The sequence below is a fragment of the Rhinopithecus bieti genome, unplaced genomic scaffold (assembly GCF_001698545.2).
Source record: "Rhinopithecus bieti isolate Rb0 unplaced genomic scaffold, ASM169854v2 scaffold_48368, whole genome shotgun sequence".
NCBI classification, from domain to species: domain Eukaryota; kingdom Metazoa; phylum Chordata; class Mammalia; order Primates; family Cercopithecidae; genus Rhinopithecus; species Rhinopithecus bieti.
In genome coordinates, this window is record NW_016819103.1 from 889,866 (window position 1) to 911,409 (window position 21,544).

Consider the following 21,544-nt stretch of genomic DNA (forward strand, 5'->3'; position numbering starts at 1 on the left):
CACCACTCCCGGCCACATTTTCTTTATGCAATCTGTCACTGATGCACAGTTAGGCTGATTCCAAGTCTTTGTTATTGTGAACAGAGCGGCAATGAACATTCACATGTGTCTTTATGGTAAAATGATTTATATTCCTTTGGGTATATACCCAGAAATGTGAAAAGATAATCTACAAAATGGGAGAAAATATTTGCAAATCCTTCATCTGATGAGAGTCTAGTAGCCAGAATAAAGAATTGTTACAACTCAACAACAGAAAGACAAACAACTCAAAAATGGGCAAAGCAGGAGGTCAAGGCTGTGGTGCGCTATGATCGCACTGCTGCACTCTAGCTTGGGTGACAGAGCAAGACTCCATCTTAAAAAAGAAAAAGTATTTTTTAAATGGGCAAAGGACTTAAACAGTCATTTTTCCAAATTAGATATACAAATAGCCAACAGGCACATGAAAAGATGCTCAACATCACTAATCATTAGGCAAATAAAAATCAAAACAACGAGATACCACCTCACACTTACTAGGATGGCTGCTGTTTAAAAAACAAAATAACAAATGTTGGTGAGGATGTGGAGAAATTGGAACCCTTCTGTATGGGAATGTAAAATGGTCCAGTCTCTATGGAAAACAGGAGGGCAGTTAATCAAAAAATGTTTTAAAAATTTCCATATGATCCAGCAGCTCTGCTTCTGGGTGTATACCGAAAAGAATTGAAAGCAGGCTCTCAAAAAAAATATTTGCACACTCATGTTCATAGCAGCATTATTCACTTGGGTCTGTTGATCTGTCCATCCACAGACAATGAACAGTGGCCTATACATACAATGGAATATTATTTCATCCTATAAATGAAGGAAATTCTGATACATGCTACAGTATGGATGAACCTTGAGGATATTATAATAAATGAAATAAGTCAGTCACAAAAAGTCAAATGCTGTATGATTCCACATGTACGAAGTACCCAGAATAGTCAAATTCCTAGACAGAGTGGAACGGTGATTGCTAGGGGCTGGTAAATGGGGAAATGGGGAGTTATGTGTTCAAGGGATGTAGAGTTTCAGTTTTACACAATGAAAGGAGTTATGGATGGGTGGTGGTGATGGTTGCCCATCACATGTATTTAATACCACTGAACTGTATGCTTAAAATGGTTAAGATGGTAAATTTCATGTTATGTGTATTTCATCACAATAAAAAACAATTTTTTAATCATTCTTCCTCTGTGGATTTTAAATTTTGTCCCTATGATATATAAATTCCTATATCTCATGTGTACACGTTTCTGAGCTCCATTCTGTTTCATTTATTCTATCTCAGCATTTTTCAAACAATAAGGCACAATCCATTGGTGCTTCCTAAAATCAGTTGAAAAAGATTATAACCACCATTATTGTTGTTATCTTCTAATGAAGTAGAATAGGATAGAAAATAGAATACTTCTAACATAGTAAAGTACTACCCCATGAAATTTGTTTATATATGTGTGTATGTGTGTGTATGTGTGTGTGTGTGTGTGTGTGTGTATGTGTGTGTAGAGTTGGCTGAGTTGTAAAATACATTTGTTACCATGGATTTGTCGCCCAAAAAAGTTTAAGAAATACTGCTGTAATTATCCCTATGTCAGTATTATCCCATTCCAACTACTTCATAGTAATAAAATTTATAAAGTGTTTTAATGTCTGATATTAAAATAAGCAAGCAACTCCCTTCCCTCCCCGCCTCTTTTCTTCCAAAAATTTTCAGGTAAACTTCAGAATCAGCTTATCAATTAAAAATAATACTTTTGATATTCCAATTAGGATATATTCAATGTATAGATTAATTTGAGTGTAACTGACATCTTTGACTGAATTTTCCTATGTAGAAATGCCTACATTTCTATTTCAGTAGTTTTATGATTTATTCACAAAGGTCTTAACATGTTTGTTTGTTTTTTTTTTGGTTTTGTTTTTTAAGAGATGTGGCTCTTGCTATGTTACCCAGGCTGGTGTCAAACTCCTGGCTTTAAGCAATCTTCCCACCTCAGCCTCCCACAGTGCTGGGATTATAGATGTGAGGCACTGTACCCAGCCCTGAGACTTCTGAGATAATTCCTAACTGGTTATTTCAAGTGAACAGAGATAATATTGATTTTTACATATCACTCTTACAACCAGCTGCCTTACTTAAGCCTCTAATTAGTCCTAGGAGGTTTTTCCCCCATTTATTGTTATGATTTTCTGGTAGACTATTATGACACCTGAAAATTACAGTTTTCCTGTATCTTTTCAGTTTTATATATCCCTTTTTTAAGAAAAATCACTAGCTAGAACGTCAAGTTCAATGCTACTTGAGTTGTGTCTTGCTCCTTAATTTGTTCCACCATTAAACATACTCATTGTAAGTTTCTATCAGATATATTTTATCAATTAAAGACAGTTTCTTTTGATTTACATCTTACTAAGAGTTTTTATCACAAATAGGTGCTGAATTTCATGACTTTTTTAGACTTCTGTCATAAATATATGAACTTTTCCTTTTATCTATTAAAGTAATATAATTTATTACATTACAAAAGTTACTATTATTGAAACATCCTTGCATTCTTGTGATGCAAATGGCTTACTTGCACATGGGATATGTTACTCTTTCAATATAATTGCTAGCCTGAAATTTTAACTTTGAACTCTCATATCTATGTACTTGATTTTATATACATATACTTTGTGTTTTATTTAGCTTTAGTATCATGTTATATTAGCCTCACAGAAAGAATGAGAAAGTGTGCTATACTATAAAATAGTCTTATAACATAGGGAAATCTGTTTCTGTAAGATTTGGTAAAATTCACCTATAAAACCATATGGGCCTCACATCTCTGACTACTTGTTAAATTTTGACCATTATTGACCAATTTAGGTTTTCAACCTCTTTCTGATTCAAACAGAATCATCTATTTCATCTATATTTTTCATTTTTTGGTCACGTGCATATATTTGTATAGTATTCTCATCTATATACACAGTAATGTCCCTTTTCTTGCTTCTAATGTTCTGTAATTACACACTTTCTTCTTTTTCTTAATGAATTCACCAAAGGTTTGTTTAATTTATTGTTCTATTGTAGAAAACAGTTTTTGGTTGTCAGTTTTTTGTTATTTTTTTAGGTTTATTGGTTTATCTTCATTTATAAAGATAAAAGTAGACTGGGCATGGTGGCTTATGCCTGTAATCCCAGCACTTTGGGAGGCCAAGGCAGGTGGATCACCTGAGGTCAGGAGTTCAAGACCACCCTGGTCAACATGGTGAAACCCCGTCTCTACAAAAATACAAAAATTAGCCGAGCATGATGGTGGGTGCCTGTAATCCCAGCTACTCGGGAGGCTACGGCAGGAGAATTGCCTGAATCCGGGAGCCAGAGGGAGGCTGCAGTGAGCCGATATCGTGACACTGCACTCCAGCCTGGGGACTGAGCGAGACTCCATCTCAAAAAAAAAAAAAAGATAAAAGTAGAGATCAATTTTTTTTCTTTTGGAGGGATTGAGGAGATACTGGTCAAAAAATACAAAATTTCAGTACAATAAAAAATGTTCTAACTGAAAACAGAGGGAAAAAGTTTTCTTCTTTCTGCTTCGGGTTTGTCTTGTTGTAGTGGAGGGTGTTCCTTTGGTTCACTTACCTCCCATTTTTCTAATCAATGCATCTTCTTCTCAATGTTTCTTGGCCTCAGCCCACCAGAACATGCATCTGATGCATGTTAAGACTCTGGGGTTGATCTCCATGCCTGTTCCTTTCCTTGTCCTACTTCCCATCTCTGACTTTTTGATCGTTCTGCAGTGTTTTGCTATCGATCTTCCATATCACTAATTTTGTCTTTAATTCTATTTGCTTCTCAAGCCAACCTAGTTAACCTTTTAAGTTCGATCATCACATTTTTAATATCCATGAACTTTGTTGTTCTAAATGATCTTTTTTCACAGCAGGCTACTTAGATTTATTATACAGTAGCCCAAATCTCCTTGAAGATACTGACTAACATGTTTTTAGTTTGTGCTATGCTCCCCAAAGTCTGCTTACTCTGGGCCTTTTCTTTCACACTATTTATTCTCCTCAAATGTCTGGTGATCCTTTGATGTGCATTCACACTTTGGAATAAAAGACTGGGCCAATCAACAAGAGAAACCGCTGCATGCTTCCTGTCTGGTATTAACGCTCTCCTGGGGAAGGCCAGCTATCTGCAGGCTCTATGTAAGATGACAGAAAGTGTCCAATGATGGGCTTTGCTTTAAGGTATACAAGTAAACAAGCAGGGAGGCAGAGTAGGGGACAAACACCAAATCTGCCAAACAGTCTCTCCTCCAGTGGTGAAGGACATTCACAGACACTGCCTGCTAGAGAGCCTACACTTCCTTCCCAGGACCCTTGTTATTGCGGGAGCCCACAGGGATCTGACGCTCTGCTCGGCTTCTTTCTCACGCCCCAACACCCACTCAAGGATCCCTCCCCAGACACAGTTCTCAGTTTTGAGCCAGAGACCATTGTATAAATGTAATGCTTTGATTTCCTAAATATTACTCTAGGACCCCTTCCTGTTGGTGGTTGTTAGTCACTGTAAACTCAGCTTTTAATTCCCCCCTTTTCTTCTGCACCTGTGTTTTGAGTTACAATTGTTTTGTTTTTGTTTTCCTTTTGTCAATATAATACCATCTGTTTTCAGTCTTCCAGGAATTCTTCATAACTTTTAGTTTACTAGAGGTAGGCATCCTTTCAAATTTTCTAATACTGTTACAGATGTTTTAAAATATTCACCTTTTTTTATTTAAAAATATTTTTGGCAAGAGGGAAGCTGGATGCATGTGTTCAGTCTGCCATTTTACTCTAAAAATCCAGACTGTCCTCCTGAATGCCTAAATATTTTTTTCTAATTTAAAATGCTTTATTCAAAGTACCCTAAACTAGTACTTTGCTAGGGAACTGAAAAATATTCCTCTTCACTCTGCTTGCTAGTGAACAGAACAGACTTTTGGCCTCTTGAATTCATTTTAAAAGTAACTGCAGTCTAGTTAAACAAGGTAAGGTCCACAAAAGAAAAGACATTTAAGCAACATTTTCCAAAGAGAGAAAAAAACCACATATATGTAAGGTTTGATGAGACAGGCAGTCCTAGAAGAACAAATGGTACTTCACCAGATTTCAAATGTAAAGATTTATTTATTTACAAGGAATCAAAAGTTTGATCCAATAAAAAGGCAGTTACAATAAATCTAAAGCCACTAAGGATGTAAGTTTGATTTTTCAAGCTTGATTTGATTTCTATAAAAGTATAAACCCCAAATATATTGCTTCTACATGTTATATGCACATCAGATGCCAAGTCAACAACTATTTCATAAATGTATAACATAAATCTTCAAGAAAGCAAAAAAATATAAAGAAAAGATGGGGACTTTGTCTTTTAAAAACAGAAAATCTGAATGGGAAAAAACTACACACATATCTAAATTAATTTCCACACAGAGATAATGACAGATGTAGAAGATGGTGTCATGTTACATCCCACCTTTTCAGCTCTTACAGAATTGCTACAGTAATTCACAAGTATGGTGAGGGAGGGAGAGTAGCTGCAAGAGGTTGTTTTTTTTTTTAATCTACTGTTATTTTAGGTTTTACTAATGGAAGTATTGAGACTAGAACAAAAGCACATACTAGATAGATACTTACCTGACCAATCCTGGCAAGAGGACTATCGTCTCACTCATACGGAATTTTAAAAATCTGGAAGTCTTACATAAAAATCCAGGTTTCCAGTTTGTCTTGAGTAATCAGAAAAGTTGACAAATCCAGCCCCACATTCCTATGGGAAATCATAAGCTGGAGCCAGTGGTGTGCTGGTAAATGTTAACAACTGGTTCTCTATAGAAGAAAAACAAAAGCAAAAGCCCCTGACCGGTATAGCATTTGCCATGGTGTAAATATTCCCATCACGGCTGATTTCAAGCTCCCAAGGTGATGCCTGGAAATGACAGGCACAATCAGCTCATGGACAACAGTGGCCGGAGCTGAGTGGTGGCTGCCCCTTGGACAGGAGTTACGGGCCTTCTGTCTTCACTGCTCCCTACAGTCTTACAGTGGCTGCTCCCTGCCCTGGCACCAGCCTGCCCCACTCCTTTCTCTCTCTTCACCCCCAAGAACTCCTGAGCCAGATCCAAGCTGGTGGTAGGCCTGGACACAATGTCCCCCTAATTCTCATCAGATCACATGGAAAAATCATTGTTTAGGTAATTTTAGGAGGGACACTGCCAAGTCTGAATAGGTGAAGACAGCAATGAGCTCAGAAGACATCCCCGACACAGGATGGTTGACAGCACTGGCGATGTTCACACCAGATACTGACTGGGGCAGTGACTCTCAAGATGCAGAGAGAAGAGATGATGGGGAGGGAGAAGTACATCAAATGAAAAAAAAAAAAAAAAAAAAAGAACCACTTCATCCAAAAATTCTTGATTCTGATATGTTAAATTGAATTGCAAATGACATTAACTGTCCATAACACTTTTATGTGCACTAAAGGAAAATATGAATCTCTAAGGATTGTGAAACATTTGTTTAAAGGAAACAGTCACCCTCCTCAAGTGTCTAAAGAGCTATTCAGTGGAAAAATCTATTTTTAGCATCCATTATGCTAATTAACAAGGCATGTTATTTTCACCAGTGGATATCCAATTTCTAACATTTATTATGCTAATTTGATCTGATATAGAACTATAAAAATAGTACAGACACTGGTAGTAGCTGTCTCTGGAGGGCAGCCCTTCTGATTAAAGGCCAGATGTCTAGCCCTGGATACCCCCATCTAGAGAATGGCTTAAATAAGCACTTTAACACTAACCCACCTGATGTTTTATGAAGCTTTTTGAATTAGAATAGACTACTGGGAGATGATATTTTTTGATGTCATTGTTCATAAAAGGGAAGTAACTGAAAGCGCCAACCTTTAGAAAGGACAGTAATATCAGTGCTTATTTTAAACTAAGGGGAGTTTAGGAACATGGTCCGGTCAGAGGAGGAGTGCTCCCCTGTGGTGCCTGAAACACTCCACTATCCACAGCTGCCAACACTCCCCTGGGAACTACTGTTCTGATGACCCCAGCAGCAATGCACAATTCAGTGCCCCAGCACCAAAGGAGGAAAGAAGACAGAGGTTTGTTTGTTTGTTTTTATTTTTTTGGGGGGGGGAGATGTTTATTTTACTTTAATCTTGCATTAGTCATCCAGCTTCTCCTAATTTTTCTTCTCTTAATTTTCCTCTGATACCTCCCCCACCCAGTCTGCTGCAAAGGCTCTTGCTCTAAGAAGTAATGAAAATAGGCCAGGCGCAGGGTCTCACACCTGTAATCCAAGCACTTTGAGATGCTGAGGCAGCGGATTGCTTGAGCACAGGAGCTCAAGACCAACCCGGGAGACATGGCGAGACCGTCTCCACCAAAAATACAAAAAATTAGCTGGGTATGGTGGTGTGCACCTGTGGTTCCAGCTACTCGAGAGGCTGAGGTGGGAGGATCACTTGAGCCCTGGGAGGCGGAGCTTGCAGTGAGCCAAGATTGTGCCACTGCACTCCAGCCTGGGCAACACAGCGAGACCCTGTCTCAAAAAAAAAAAAAAAGTAAATGAAAATGTTTTGTAAACTACAAAGTATTATCAAATAGAAATAGTATTCCTTGGAATTTGTATATTATTAATAGTAACAGTGATCATTAAAATGAGTCATTTCTGCTAGTGTTTAATAAATTAATTCCTTAGAGATAAGTCTCCCTCCAGGGGCTACTTCATTACCAATAAATGTTTACTAAATGCCCACCATGTGCACCAAATGGTAGATGCTTGGAATACAAAAGCAGAAGGGAGCAGGATTCTCGCCCTCAACAGGCAAGGATCTCCTATAGACTCACAGCATCTTAGGCCATCCTTCAAGTCTGGCCACCCTCCCCATGACAATCCCTTCTATGTTGCCTCTGAACAAGGGTTATCTTGTTTCTAATTAAACACTTTGGCAAAGTGGGCTCTCGTTACCTGGTAAAGCAGCTCTTTTCACCTGATATGTTCAGTTAGCTGAGGTACTTACTGGGAAAGAAAACTCCATACATATGAAGGGGAGTCCTATGGCAGTGTGCACCTGAGCCATCACACACACAAGAGGGCAGAGCTATGAACGGGGGACGAAGGACAGTCCCCGAGCACATGCCAGCACACGTCCTGAATGTACGGCTGGTTATAGCTAGTTAATATTTTGGAAATGCTATTTTATTGGCTAGGAAGCCTTTTCCAAATGAAAATCTCTTTACTGATACATTAGCGAAGGTAGTATAGAGGAGTTTTATTTTGGTTTTTTTTTTAATCAGCAGAAAAGTCTTTCCCGTCCTCTGGGCAGACAGATAGCAGAAAATTATGGGCTTAGGTTTCACAGCCAGGCTGCTTCTGTTCAATTCTCAGCACTGCCACAACCAGCTAAGTGTACTTGGGCAAACTACAGAAGCCCTATAAACCTTGGTTTCCTTATCTATAAAATGGGACTAATTATAGCACCTACTTAATAGGGGTGTCCTGAGAGCTGAATGAGATGATACTGTAATCCTTAAATTGAGGTCCCCAGACAAACGCTCAGGAGTTCATGAGAAATTTTTACCTTCATTATTTCATGGAGAATCTTTTTTAAAATTTGACATAAGCATCCTCTGAATCAGATGGCTAGCTATTATGTCACTAAGTATTGCTATATAATTTCAGTGACTATGTTTGTATTTTTCCGGTCTAATGAAAAAAGGGGTCAGGCGCGGCGGCTCCCGCCTGTAATCCCAGCACTTTGGGAGGCCAAGGCGGGTGGATCACTTGAGATTAGGAGTTCAAGACCACCCTGGCCAACATGGTGAAACCCTGTCTTTACTAAAAGATACAAAAATTAGCTGAGCATGGTGGCCAGTGCCCATAATCCCAGCTACTGGGGAGGCTGAGTCAGGAGAATTGCTTAAATCTGTAAGGCAGAGGTTGCAGTAAGCCAAGATTGCGCCACTGTACTCCAGCCTGGGCAACAGTGAGACACTGTCTCAAAATAAAAGAAAGAAAAAAGGACAGAGACAAACCCAATATGAAACTGAGGCATTTGCACTAAGAAATAGTCAAATTACGTCACCACAATCTGTATGATGAAAAATTTTACAAGAGTTTGCAGGATGAAAGTAGAGGGGAAATTGCATTAAAGGGCAAGTGGCATGACGGGTAGGCTAACATTACAGAATCAAATCTGGCAGGCTGGCAGCAGATGCCACAGTCGTGGAACAGAGGCTTGGTTGCAGCAGATCTTCATCTACTGTGTCATGGCTAGCTTTTATTGGCTATATTTAATCTATAAATGTGTATTGTAGTTATGAAGTTGTAAAGAAACTACCAGCATAAGGGCCAGGTCCAGTTTTGTGCCTCATATATTCAAGTAACATAATAAAGATAATCATATTGCACTTATGTAAGGGAATGTTCTCATTCTTTTTTTTTTGAAATGGAATCTCACTCTGTTGCCCAGGCTGGAATGCAGTGGTGCAATCTCGGCGCACTGCAACCTCTGCCTCCCAGGTTCAAGCAATTCCCTGCCTCAGCCTCCCGAGTAGCTGGGATTACAGGCACCCACCACCATGGCCAGCTAATTTCTGTATTTTTAGTACAGTGTTTCACCATCTTGGCCAGGCTGGTCTCAAACTCCTGACCTAGTGATCCACCCACCAAGGCCTCCCAAAGTGCTGGGATTACAGGTGTGAGCCACCGCACCCGGCCCAGGAATGTTCTCACTCTTAAGAAATGCACACTGAATTCTTTAGGAGTAAGGAGGAATGATACTGCCCACTTACTCTATCTCAGGAAAAATAATATGCAAATATATATACATACCTGTGTGTGTGTGTGTGTGTGTGTATATATATATATATATATATATATATAACACATGTACAGAAAGACAGAGAGAACATGTGCATGATGAAGGAAATGGGGGAGATACAAACAACTGGTGAATCTGGTTAAGGACATGTGGTAGCCAAAGAACTACAGCTTCTCATAACTAGAGGGATTGCACTTAAAGATTCAGATACAGAGTTCCCCTAGGAGTATCATTAGACCAGTGACTCATGTGGGGAAAGGGACCTGATGTCAGATGCACCTGAGAAGGCTTTGTCAGAATGCCTGCAAGTACCCCGTCTCCTCTCTGAGGATTGCGGATAGCAGCAAGCCACTCTTATGGATGAAAATGCATGGCACAACCCTCTGGTATTTTAGGATATGAAAGTAAAGCTCACTGACGCAGTGATCAGGTACGCCTCCAAATTACCAGAAATGATCACCGAAGGAAGTCCTTAATGAACACTACAGAAGAGTTGGCACAAAAAGGATACAAAGGCCATGTTATATTGAGCATTATTTTTAGACCTAACTTTTCTAAAGTGCAACTTTACAAAACCAGGAGTCCTCGAAATACACAGAGAAACAGACAGACATAGACAACAAAACAACAACTGCACTTGCCGTCTGGGCTTTCCTGAAGAAATTCTCCCATAGTTGCACACACAGTTGCTAGAAAACAAGAGTACAGTGCTCTTTCCCTCACGAAGGGAAAATCAGACTTAACACCAAGACTCCAAGGGGAATGGGCAGGAATGACATCAGTATGTTGTTCTCTTTCCAGGGCACCAGAGGACTTGGCACTCTGATCACAAGCAAACACAACTACTCCATTACAGGCAGTTCCTCCCTATTCTAAGCCTACATTATTCCCGGGCTTTAGAGTCAGTACTCTAGAAAATGGTCACTCCCTTTAGTGAAACCTATTTGTCTCCCTCCTGTGCTCTGGGACATGCCTGCCCCTTTGCTGTACCATGCCTCAATCAAGTCTGCCTTGTAGATGCTGATCTACCCCAGCATGTCTGAATATTACCGGCTCCTTTTATTTTCATGGCCCATGTAGCAGTCAGATCATCCCAGTACATACAACAGAGAAGCCAGGAGTAAGTTTATCCCATGAAGGAGATGTAAACCAAATCATGTTTTTTCAAACTGTGGGTTCCCATGCATTAGTGGATCCTAAAATCAATGTAAGGAGCCATGACTCAACTTCTATTTAAATAGAGTGCAGACCAGAAAAGACACATCAAACTGCACTGTGCAAAGGAAGGGTAACCATTGTCTCCTCTTTTTAAACATTTTTTAAAACATATTTTAGAGACAGGGTCTCACTCTGCGGCCTAGGCTGGAGCGCAGTGGCACCATCATAGCTCACTGCAGGCTAGTGCTCCCAGGCTCAGGTAATCCTCCCACCTCAGCCTCCCGAGTAGCTGGGACCCCGCTGGGTATGTGCCACCCATGCCCGCCTAATTTTTAAATTTTTTATAGAGATGGGGGTCTCATTTTGTTGCCTATGCTGGTCTCAAAACTCCTGGGCTCAAGTGACCCTCCCACCTTGGTCTCCCAAAGTCCTGGGATTAGAGGTGTAAGCCACCACCTGAGCCAGTACTATCTCTTAAAACTTTTGGATTGGTTATCTCAGTATATGTATATGAAGACCACAATATGAAATGGCTTTTCTGAGACAGGGTCTTGCTCTGTGGCCCAGGCCTGAGGGCAGTGGTGCAATCATAGCTCACTGCAGCCTTCAACTCCTGGGCTTAAGCCATCCTCCTGCCTCAGCCTCTGGAGTAGATGGGACTATAGGCACACACCACCACACCCAGCTAATTTTTTTTTTTTTTCTTTTTGGAGAGATGAGGTCTTCCTATTTTTCCCAGGATAGTCTCAAACTCCTGGGCTCAAGCAATCCTCCCTCCTCAGCCTGCCAAAGTGCTGGCATTACAAGCATGAGCCACCATGCTCAGCCTAAAATGCTTTTTCACTGTGTGCCACAGTTAACAATATTCAAAAGCCACCGTATTAGATGCTGAGACAAAAGGAGAGAGAAAGAGACAGAAAAATCAGGAGTGGGCCCAGCTAAACTAGTCACAGGAGCAAATCCCATAAGAGGTTCACTTGGTTGATGCACAAGCCGAGCAGAAGTCATCATGATCTTGAGGAAAGAAATTAATCAGAGAAAACAGTATATAAGTCAACTAAACATTACGTTATCATTAATCTGATCTGGTTTGCTTTCCTTTTTTAAGGCAAATATTGACTACAACCTAGAAATATCAACATATTCCACATAACGGGGCCATGTGTCCCCATAATAATAAAAGCTTGGGCTCTTAGGAATGCTTACTTGAAAGGATCATGGTAATCAATGCTTCATCAATTAGTCAACCTTCAATAATCATCTCCAAACAAGGAATTAGTGAATTTCTTGGGGCAGGTGCAAATGCAACCCCTGCAAAAGCTGCTGTCCTTGCCACATCACTCACACCAGCCCCATCCAGCCTTTCTGATCATCTGCATATTCATTCAAAAGCACTATCCTCTCCACCAAAACCCTCAAAGTTTTAATTTAAAATTATTTTAATCTAAGTGAGGGAGTCAGCGGATGCAATTAGATCTTAAAATTAGAAGCTATGGTAACCAAACATAATGATTTTGTAAACACTGCAATAAAATGGAATATCATGTTAAAGACATGCCAGGGTGTTGTTTTATACATTAGCACCAAACACCTTGCCCTCCCATTTTCATCAATTTACCCTGTTAAGAAACAGCTAGAGGCTGGCACAGTGGCTCACACCTGTAATCCTAGCACTTTGGGAGGTCAAGGCGGGTAGATTGCCTGAGCTCAGGAGTTCAAGACCAGCTTGGGCAACATGGTAAAACCCCGCCTCTACAGAAATACAAAAAATTAGCTGGGCATGGTGACACATGCCTGTAGTCCCAGTTATTCAGCAAGCTGAGGCACAAGAATCGTTTGAACCCGGGAGACAGAGACTGCAGTGAGCCGTGATCGCACCACTGCATTCCAGCCTGGGCGACAGAGCGAAACTCTGTCCCCAAAAAAAAAACCAGCTGGAAAAAAGTTGGGACTTCCCAGCACCAGTATCACCAATCACTGAAAGAAGAGGTTCCTCAAGCACAAGGAAGAACACCAATCTCAAGTTGTATTTCCATTCAGTACCTTCCAGGGTTACCCTAGACACTGATTACATCAATGTCTCATGAGCAGTGGAAAGATTATTTTAAGTAAATTCATCCCTTCTAGGCCATCTAGATAAGTGACTATTGTGTTACTACAAAACCACCATTTTACTATTTATTTTAGCTCTACAGTATACTATTGAGATATTTCTTTTATTCTCCACTAGTAGACACACTGAAGCCTTAATACTATCGGTATTACAGACTCAAGTCCTAATTGGTACTGTTCCCTTCAAAATGCTGAAACAATAACATCCTCAAAAATGCCCAAGTTTTCAGTTCTCCAGGAGCAAAGGAAAAGAGAATCATTTAGGTCACCTTGATGAGTTGGGAAACTGATCTCAAGTAGTAGAACATTTTTCTGTTTGTAATAAGAGGCCCAAATCAGATTACATTCACAAGGCTTTTTTAAAGTGTTGAGGAGAATGTTAACCTCCCCTAAAGTCTGAGAGTAATTTACAACAAAAGCTAAAATAGAATTAATGTAGGGCAGAGAAAGCTGAGTCAGGCTGAACCAGCCCAAATAAGTCTAAGAAATCAACTGAAAGACATTGAAACCTAATGTTCAACTTTGTCTATAAATTTTTGGACTTTTCACACACTTACATAATAACACATAATTAATTAATTAGGTAAGAAAATACAATGCCTGGTTTTCGAGCTCTGCATACTTGAGAGTGGTACACAGAACACAACAGTAAGAAAAGTCTCCCAAAAATGTTAATAATAATTAAAGACAGCTTTGAACTGTTTTCCTCTTATTCAAATGTAAAAAATGTAAAAAATGACCCTAAGAAGCTGAAACCATGACACAGGGATTCTAGAATTATGCCAGCCCATCCCTAAAGCAACTGGAGTCATTAGAGTCAAAAGAATATTCGGCTAGGCATGGTAGCTCACACCTGTAATCACAGCAGTTTGGGAGGCCAAGGCGGGTGGACTGCTGGAGGCCAGGAGTTTGAGACCAGCCATCTCTACAAAAAAAAAAAAAAAAAAATTAGCCAGGTGTGGTGGTACACGCCTGCAATCTCAGCTACTCAGGAGGCTAAGGCAGGAGGATTACTTGAGCCTGGAAGGCAGAGGTTGCAATGAGCTGAGATCACACTACTGCACTGCAGCCTAGGTGACAGAGCAAGTCCCATCTCAAAAAAAAAAATTTAAAAAAAGGAGAATGATCTAGGATAAAGTCTATTCTCTGATTTGTTAGAGCCTTACATGGGAATTTATCCTCATTCTTCAAAAACACCAATGGGCTGTAAGAGTTCCTTTCTCCCTTAGCAGTATCATTTTGTTTCTCCAAAAACAGCTCTCCCAAACCATAGGTTCCAAAGGGAGTCTTGCATCTACATTACCAACTGTGCTTGTCCCCGCTTCTATACATTTTACAGCCACAAGAGTCCGCAAACAAATGTATTCATGAGTCCCATGAAGGCAGGGACTGCCCCTTCTTTATCTTTATATGCCCCTCATACGTAAGAGTTCAATCATCACTCACTAAATTGAAAACTAGATAGGCCTCCAACTGGAACAGAATGATCAAAAGAGAAGAGAAGAAAGTCTTTACTCTCCCCACTCAAAGACACAAAGGGTTACCCTGAGGTCATTATTCCTATTTTTCAATGTATAAACAATGAAAGATATAAGATCAATGTTTTATTGATCTTAACTAAAGTTGGGCATTATAAAAGAGAGAAATTCAAACTACTACCTTATATAAAAATTTCTAAACTAACTATATTGGTGTTCAACGAAGTGTGCAAATAGCTATTCCAGTCAGCCACTTCTCCAGGGTCCTCACTGCTCCCTGCCCTGGTAACAGACCACCCCACCCCTTTTCTCCCTTCACCCCAAGAACTCCTGAGCTAGAACCAAGCTGGTGGTAGGCCTGGACACAATGTCCTCCGAATCCTCATCAGATCACATAGAAAAATCATTGCTTAGGTACCACAGTTTAGGAGGGGCACTGCCAAGCCTGGGTAGGTGAAGACAGCAATGAGCTCAGAAGACATCCCCGACACAGGATGGTTGACAGTGCTGGAGATAGGTGCTATGTAATTGTAGAAAGTCACAATGTATTGCAATCTTAGAGGAATAAAGGAGTTTTGTTGTTGTTTAGATAAAAAGCCTTCAGCCTGAGCTGTGTCTCCCGAGCTCCAATTCCTCAGATTCCCACTTAACATTCTTCAACTTCAACTTCTTTAGTAAGGGATAATTATACCTCACCATCAGGTGGTTATATCCTCACAACAATCAAAAGCTAAGTAAGTGTGAATTATACAAGAGGTTGAAAAAACCTTACTAGCTACCTCACCCAGTCACTGGTAGAATGATGATGTTGTAGGGGTGGTGGTGGGAGGGTGGGAAGACACAGACGCATGGTGATAAGGTTTAGATATTTGTCTCCTCCAGATCTCATGTTAGAATGTGATCCCCAACGTTGGAAGCAAGGCCTAGTGGGAGGTGTTTGGGTCATGTGGGGTGAATCCCTCATGAATGGCACGGTGATGAATGAGTTCTCACTTTATTAGTTCACTCAAGAGCTGGTTGTTTAACAGAGCCTGGCATCTCTTCCTCTTTCTTGCCCCTCCTCTCACATATGACATGCCTGCTCTCCGTCTCCTTCTGCCAGGAGTAAAGCTCTCTGAGGCCACCCCAGAAGCCAAGCAGACACTGGTACCATGCTTGGACAGCCTACAGCACCATGAGCCAATTAAACTTCTTTTCTTAATAAATCACCCAGTCTCAGGTATTCCTTTACAGCAATGTCAATGGACTAACACACATGTTAATACAGAAGACTGGGAGAAGCACTATCAGAAGCCAACAATGTGCCAGGAGAGAGGGCAAGGCAGCCCCAACCAGGAGTCAAAAGCTAATTAGTAAGCTCAGTACACACCACAGCCCATTAATCCTCATGAACACTTTGTAAGTAGGTATTGTTGCTCCATGTTACCAATGAGAAAACTGAGGCTTAGAAAAATAAAAGTCTAACAGCCAGTAGAGAGGCAGACCTCAGATTTTAAGGACATGCACTTGCTGTCTGCCAATCCATGAAGGACTAAACTGGAAGGAGCTCATCTTCGAGAACTTATAATGTACCTAAATTTTTTGTTGTTATTAATATTTTAGTACTTAGCAAAAGAACTGTTCCTACATGAAACAGTAATTGTTACAATACTATTTAGCAAGTAACCTTAACTTTGAACAAAAACATTTAAAAATAAATATATTGTTGGATGAGCAGGAAAATCACTTTAAAATGTTGTAGAATAATCTTCCAGTATTGTTCCTTTCACCCATCCCTCAAACTACACTAACGAACATTTTTTTCTCCCACTATTTGCTCTTTCTCAGCAATGCAAACATAATTTGCATGACTGTTTTCCATTATGACACATACTGTACAATTCCAACAACATACATGACATTCGATGATTTTTTCCATCTCTAGCTCTCTACTAGTCAATTAGTCGATCAACTAACACATATTTATCTCAGCATCTGAGACACATAAGGGGTATCTTCATTCCAGATCACTGACAGTCACCTGAGAAGGAAAGAACGACCTACGGTTAACAGTTTAAACTCTAGCATACAAAGTTAAAATACCAATTAAGGCCAGGCGTGGTGGCTCACGTCTGTAATCCCTGCACTTTGGGAGGCTGAGGTAGACGGATCATTTGAGGTCAGGAGTTCGAGACCAGCCTGGCCAACATGGTGAAACCCCGTCTCTACTAAAAATGCAAAAAAATTAGCTGGGCATGGTGGCAGGCACCTATAATCCCAGCTACTTGGGAGGCTGAGGCAGGAGAATCACTTGAACCTGAGAGGTGGAGGTTGCAGTGAGCCTGAGCCGAGACTGCACCACTGCAATCCAGTGTGGGTGACAGAGTGAGACTCCATCTCAAATAAATAAATAAATAAAACAAAATACCAGTTAAATACCAGTACCCATACTTGAGTCCAGGAGTTTGACACCAGCCTGAACAACACAGCATGATCCCATCTCAAAAAAAACAAAAAACAAAAAAACCAGTATCCATAGTTAAATGCCAGCTAAAAGACTTACATGTTCTTGAAAATACAAATGAGGATGTGAAGCTGTTCTCTCACATCCAAAATTAACAGCAAATAGCCAGAAAACCATGTAGAGAAGCACGTAATTTTGTTATGGAGCAGGATACAAGGGATCAATAAAGCACTTAAGCTATTTTATAATAGACTCCTCACTTACGTTTTTCGTCATCAGCATGCACCAGAGATGCTGCCCTGGACAAAACATCCAATGGCGTCTCCATTCCTGGTTGGAGCCTAGAAGGAAAAAATAAAAGGGGGAAAAATAATTTAAACAGAATTCAAAAGACTCTTAGAATCCTAGTCATTAACAGAATGAGTCCTCAACCAAATGCAAATCATTCTTCTAAGGATGAAATTCTTCCCACATGAAGAAACAGGATGGGCTTGGTTCAGGGAGAGAGAAAAGGGTTAAATTCCATTTAGTCTACTAAGCTAAACTTTGCCAACTCCAGGAAGCAGCTGATGGAGGAACTAAAAGAAGGGATATTGTGAATATTCATGCCCATGTTATTTGGTGCTTATGTTTATGTGCATGCATAACATGCCTGTATAGACATGCCCAATAAAAGAAAGGTTTTCAGAACAAAGGCTGCTCTATGAACACAGCATCACTACCAGTGAGGTGGTGATGCAGCTTAACAGAGGTGCAGCTTAACACACACCACATACTCATGGAAAGCTGTGTGAGAATCCCACTGGTAGGTTAAATGATATTTTAAGTCCAATATTTAAGTCCAATAAGAATCTTTATGTTAAAACGTCACGTTTTGTATAATAGTACACAATCACTGCCTATCATCAGTTTATCTAGCATCATGTTTTTTAATAAGACTGGATTTTTATTGTTTCCTTAAATTACAGCATACTATAAAAGTTAAAACAGCAAAAGATTTAAAGTTGGAGGAAAGCCCTGGAAAACCAGAATGCTTTTGCCCAGTTTCCCTTTTCTAGGTTATTTAAACACACACACACGGTTACTGGCACACACACCCTACTAGCTCACCAACTGAGAAAAACAACTCCTTAACTGTACCACTTTACAGACACTTGGAATTTATTCAGCATTCTTCAACATGTATGGAGTACCTACTACATATGCACCGGTCACAACATGTGGCAGACCAGCTTTTCTTTGTAATATTCATACCTCAGGCCTCCAAAGAAACATTGATCCGCCATGCACGGTAGCTCACGCCTGTAATCCCAGCACTTTGGGAGGCCACGGCGGGCGGATCACTTGAGGTCAGGAGTTCAAGAGTAGCCTGGCAAACATGGTGAAACCCCATCTCTATTAAAATTACAAAAAATTAGGCTGGGCGCTGTGGCTCACGTCTGTAATCCCAGCACTTTCGGAGGCCGAGATGGGCAGGTCACCTGAGGTCAGGAGTTCGAGACCAGCCTGAATAACATGGAGAAATCCCATCTCTACTAAAAATACAAAAAAATTAGCCGGGCATGGTGGCCCATGCTTGTAATCCCAGCTACTCGGGAGGCTGAGGCAGGAAAATCGCTTGAACCCAGGAGGCAAGAGGCTGCGGTGAGCCGAGATTGAGCCATTGCACTCCAGCCTGGGCAACAAAAGTGAAACTCTGTCTCAAAAAAAAAAAAAAAAAGAAAAGAAAAGAAAAGGAAAGGAGAAAAAGAAACATCGATCCCTGATTATGCAATATGACTTCATTCAGTAAACATTAAATATCTAGGAGAAGCTCCAGGCAGGAAAAATAAGCAAAGCCCAGGAGCTGCCTTTGAGGAGCTTTCAATCTGCATGGGAGACAGGCCACCAAGACATCTAGTTTACGGCAGCATTCTTCCAAAGCATTCTGCATTGGGTGTTCATATTCTGTAAGAAAAAAAAGTTTTTCTATGGTAAATAAGTTTGAGAAAGCCTGGAGTAAACGCAGCTAAGCAGGGTGTTTTCCTCCCCGTGCCTTTAATCTCCCGTTGTGGGGACAGAAAGCCCTGCCTGCACACGCGAAACCTAGTAGACGTCATGAGCCATTTTTAACCTGAAACGCATCTCAGGGAACACCTGGGGAAATACTGGGTTAGGGCAAAATGTGCCAAGCGTCAAAACAGTGCTAGAAACAAAGTCCTACAGAAACACAGATGAATTCTGAAAGGCTTTGTGAAGAAAACAGAACTTGAGCGGAGCCTTTGAAGAACGAATATGAAAGTTCCTCCCCCAGAAGGAAAGAACAGAAGCAGAATCGGTTTAACAACATGCTGCCCAAATCGCCTACGAGAGTGAAACGGGGACAAAAAGTAAGCGACAAGGATGGGAATTTAGACTGGGACCACATCGTGGAAGGACTAAGGGCTCTGACGGGACCCGGGCTTGACACGCATTAAGAAGCCACTGAAAACTCCGTCTGAGCAGAAAAGCGGCTTAGTCGTCCATGCGTTCTGGGCAAGTTATCCTGGCGGCACTACATGGAACGGAGTAGAGCTCGGGAAGCTGAGCACAGGGCGGACAACGGGAAAGCCAAAGCCGTGGGCTGGCACGCAGAGGGCAGCGAGGGGCACGGGCACGGGAGCCACGGGGATGCAGGAAAACGCAGAGGCGGAGCTCACTGAACTTGGCAGGCAGAGAGGGGAGGGGAGGGCCATGGAAGACTGAGAGTGGCGGGGAGGCAACGACCTCCTAAACCACGCACACGTCTTCTTTTTCAGAGAGAAGGGAGAATGGGTAAAAGCAGAGGTCTAAGAGGGAAAACCTAATAGTGCTCACATTCCTGATCTTTGTAAAACAGAAAAGACCATCTCCTGAGAGGAAGGATTTGTGAATTTGTTCAACAATGGAGAAAACCAACAAGGGTCTGGAACTGACTAACAGAAAAAATTTTGCTGAACTCCCAAGAACTAGGTAATATTCTCTTCACCCAAGCCAGTTTCCTATTCGGGAAAGATCTGGGTTTAAAGTCTTGTGATTTGGTCGAGACCATCCTGGCTAACACGGTGAAACCGTGTCTCTACTAAAAATACAAAAAATTAGCCGGGCGTGGTGGCAGATGCCTGTAGTCCCAGCTACTGGGGAGGCTGAGGCAGGAGAATGGCATGAACCCGGGAGACAGAGCTGGCAGCCAGCCGAGACCACGCCACTGCACTCCAGCCTGGGTGACAGAGCTAGACTCCATCTCAAAAGAGCAAAAAAAAGGGTCTTGTGATTAGGGGTAGTAACTGCTGATAAGCATCCTACTCTGCAATAATACAGCATTTAGACTTATAATTATCTAAATTAATTTTACCCCATTAAGTTAAAGGACAATGCTTTCAAAATTCTAGACCTAAATAGATTAATACACACCTTAGGTTATATAAAGTATGCACAGAAACAAAATATCAAAGCATAAAAGCATCAAATGACATAAGGTAGACCCAGAATTCTAGCACAGTGGGAAGATTAGACATTTAGGTTTATACAGATGCTATGAAATCCTAAACCTCCTAACCCCCCAAGCAAATTACATTCGAAATAGGTGGATAAGACAATGGGTGTTAAAGATTCATCCACAAGGCACCTGCCATCTGCTGCAACCTTATTAATGAAATCAACCAATGTTTATTATACAATTATTCTAAGCTCAGCAAAGTGCCCAGGAAAGGTTAAGAAGAAACAGAAGATAAATCTCTGCTTTCAAGGAGTCATGCTCTTGTTCAGAAACTAAAGTTTATAGGATAGGATAATGACAGGCAAAATTAAAAAGAGGATAATCAAAGACTAAATATGATTTAAAACTAAAATGGGTATTGTGTGATAAAAGAGATCAATGTCAGCTAATGTGTTTGCCTTGTGCACATCTATTTTTTGTTTGGGGGTGGTTTGTGGATGTGTGTGTGTTTCAAAAAGCCACTTCAAAAGTTTCCTTCCCCGGTTGCCCGCAGTCATTCTCCTCTCTGGCCTCCCCTACCTTCCTGGATCGCACTATGTTTCTGTATACTTCCTGGGTACAAGGACCCTGTCTTATTCCCAGTGCAGTCATCCTGAGTCAACAGTCTGAGGAAAGGCACAAGGGCAGGAATGAGCACCTGGGACAGGTGGCCAGACCTGCCTGGTTAGAAGTGAAAATCCACATTAAGCAGCAGCAAAAGCCAAATTCAGGCGAGCCTGATGCGGGTGGCCTTAGGAAAGAGCTAACAGCTGGCCTTCAGGTTTATACTTAATGTCATAGGTAACAGGCAGTTGTCATCATCTGTCCCTGAGCTGGCCCGTGACATGATGTTCACACTATTTTAGTTTAGAAGTTCCATGCGTCTAGGCACGTGGCTCACGCCTATAGTCTCAGCACTTTAGGAGGCTGAAGCAGAAGAATCGCTTGAGCTCAGCAGTTGAAGAACAGCCTGG

General features: G+C 41.0%; 1 protein-coding gene across 2 annotated transcripts in view; it reads right to left on the reverse strand.

Moving 5' to 3' along the window:
* The window catches only part of VGLL4 (vestigial like family member 4), a 164,859-nt gene that overhangs the window by 129,519 nt on the left and 13,796 nt on the right, over window positions 1–21,544 (reverse strand). For both annotated transcript variants that reach the window (XM_017858254.1, XM_017858255.1), the window contains exon 2: window positions 17,360–17,436. In XM_017858254.1, the coding sequence (XP_017713743.1) occupies window positions 17,360–17,423 (64 nt within the window). In that variant the 5' untranslated portion in view covers window positions 17,424–17,436. The remainder of the gene's footprint in view (window positions 1–17,359; window positions 17,437–21,544) is intronic.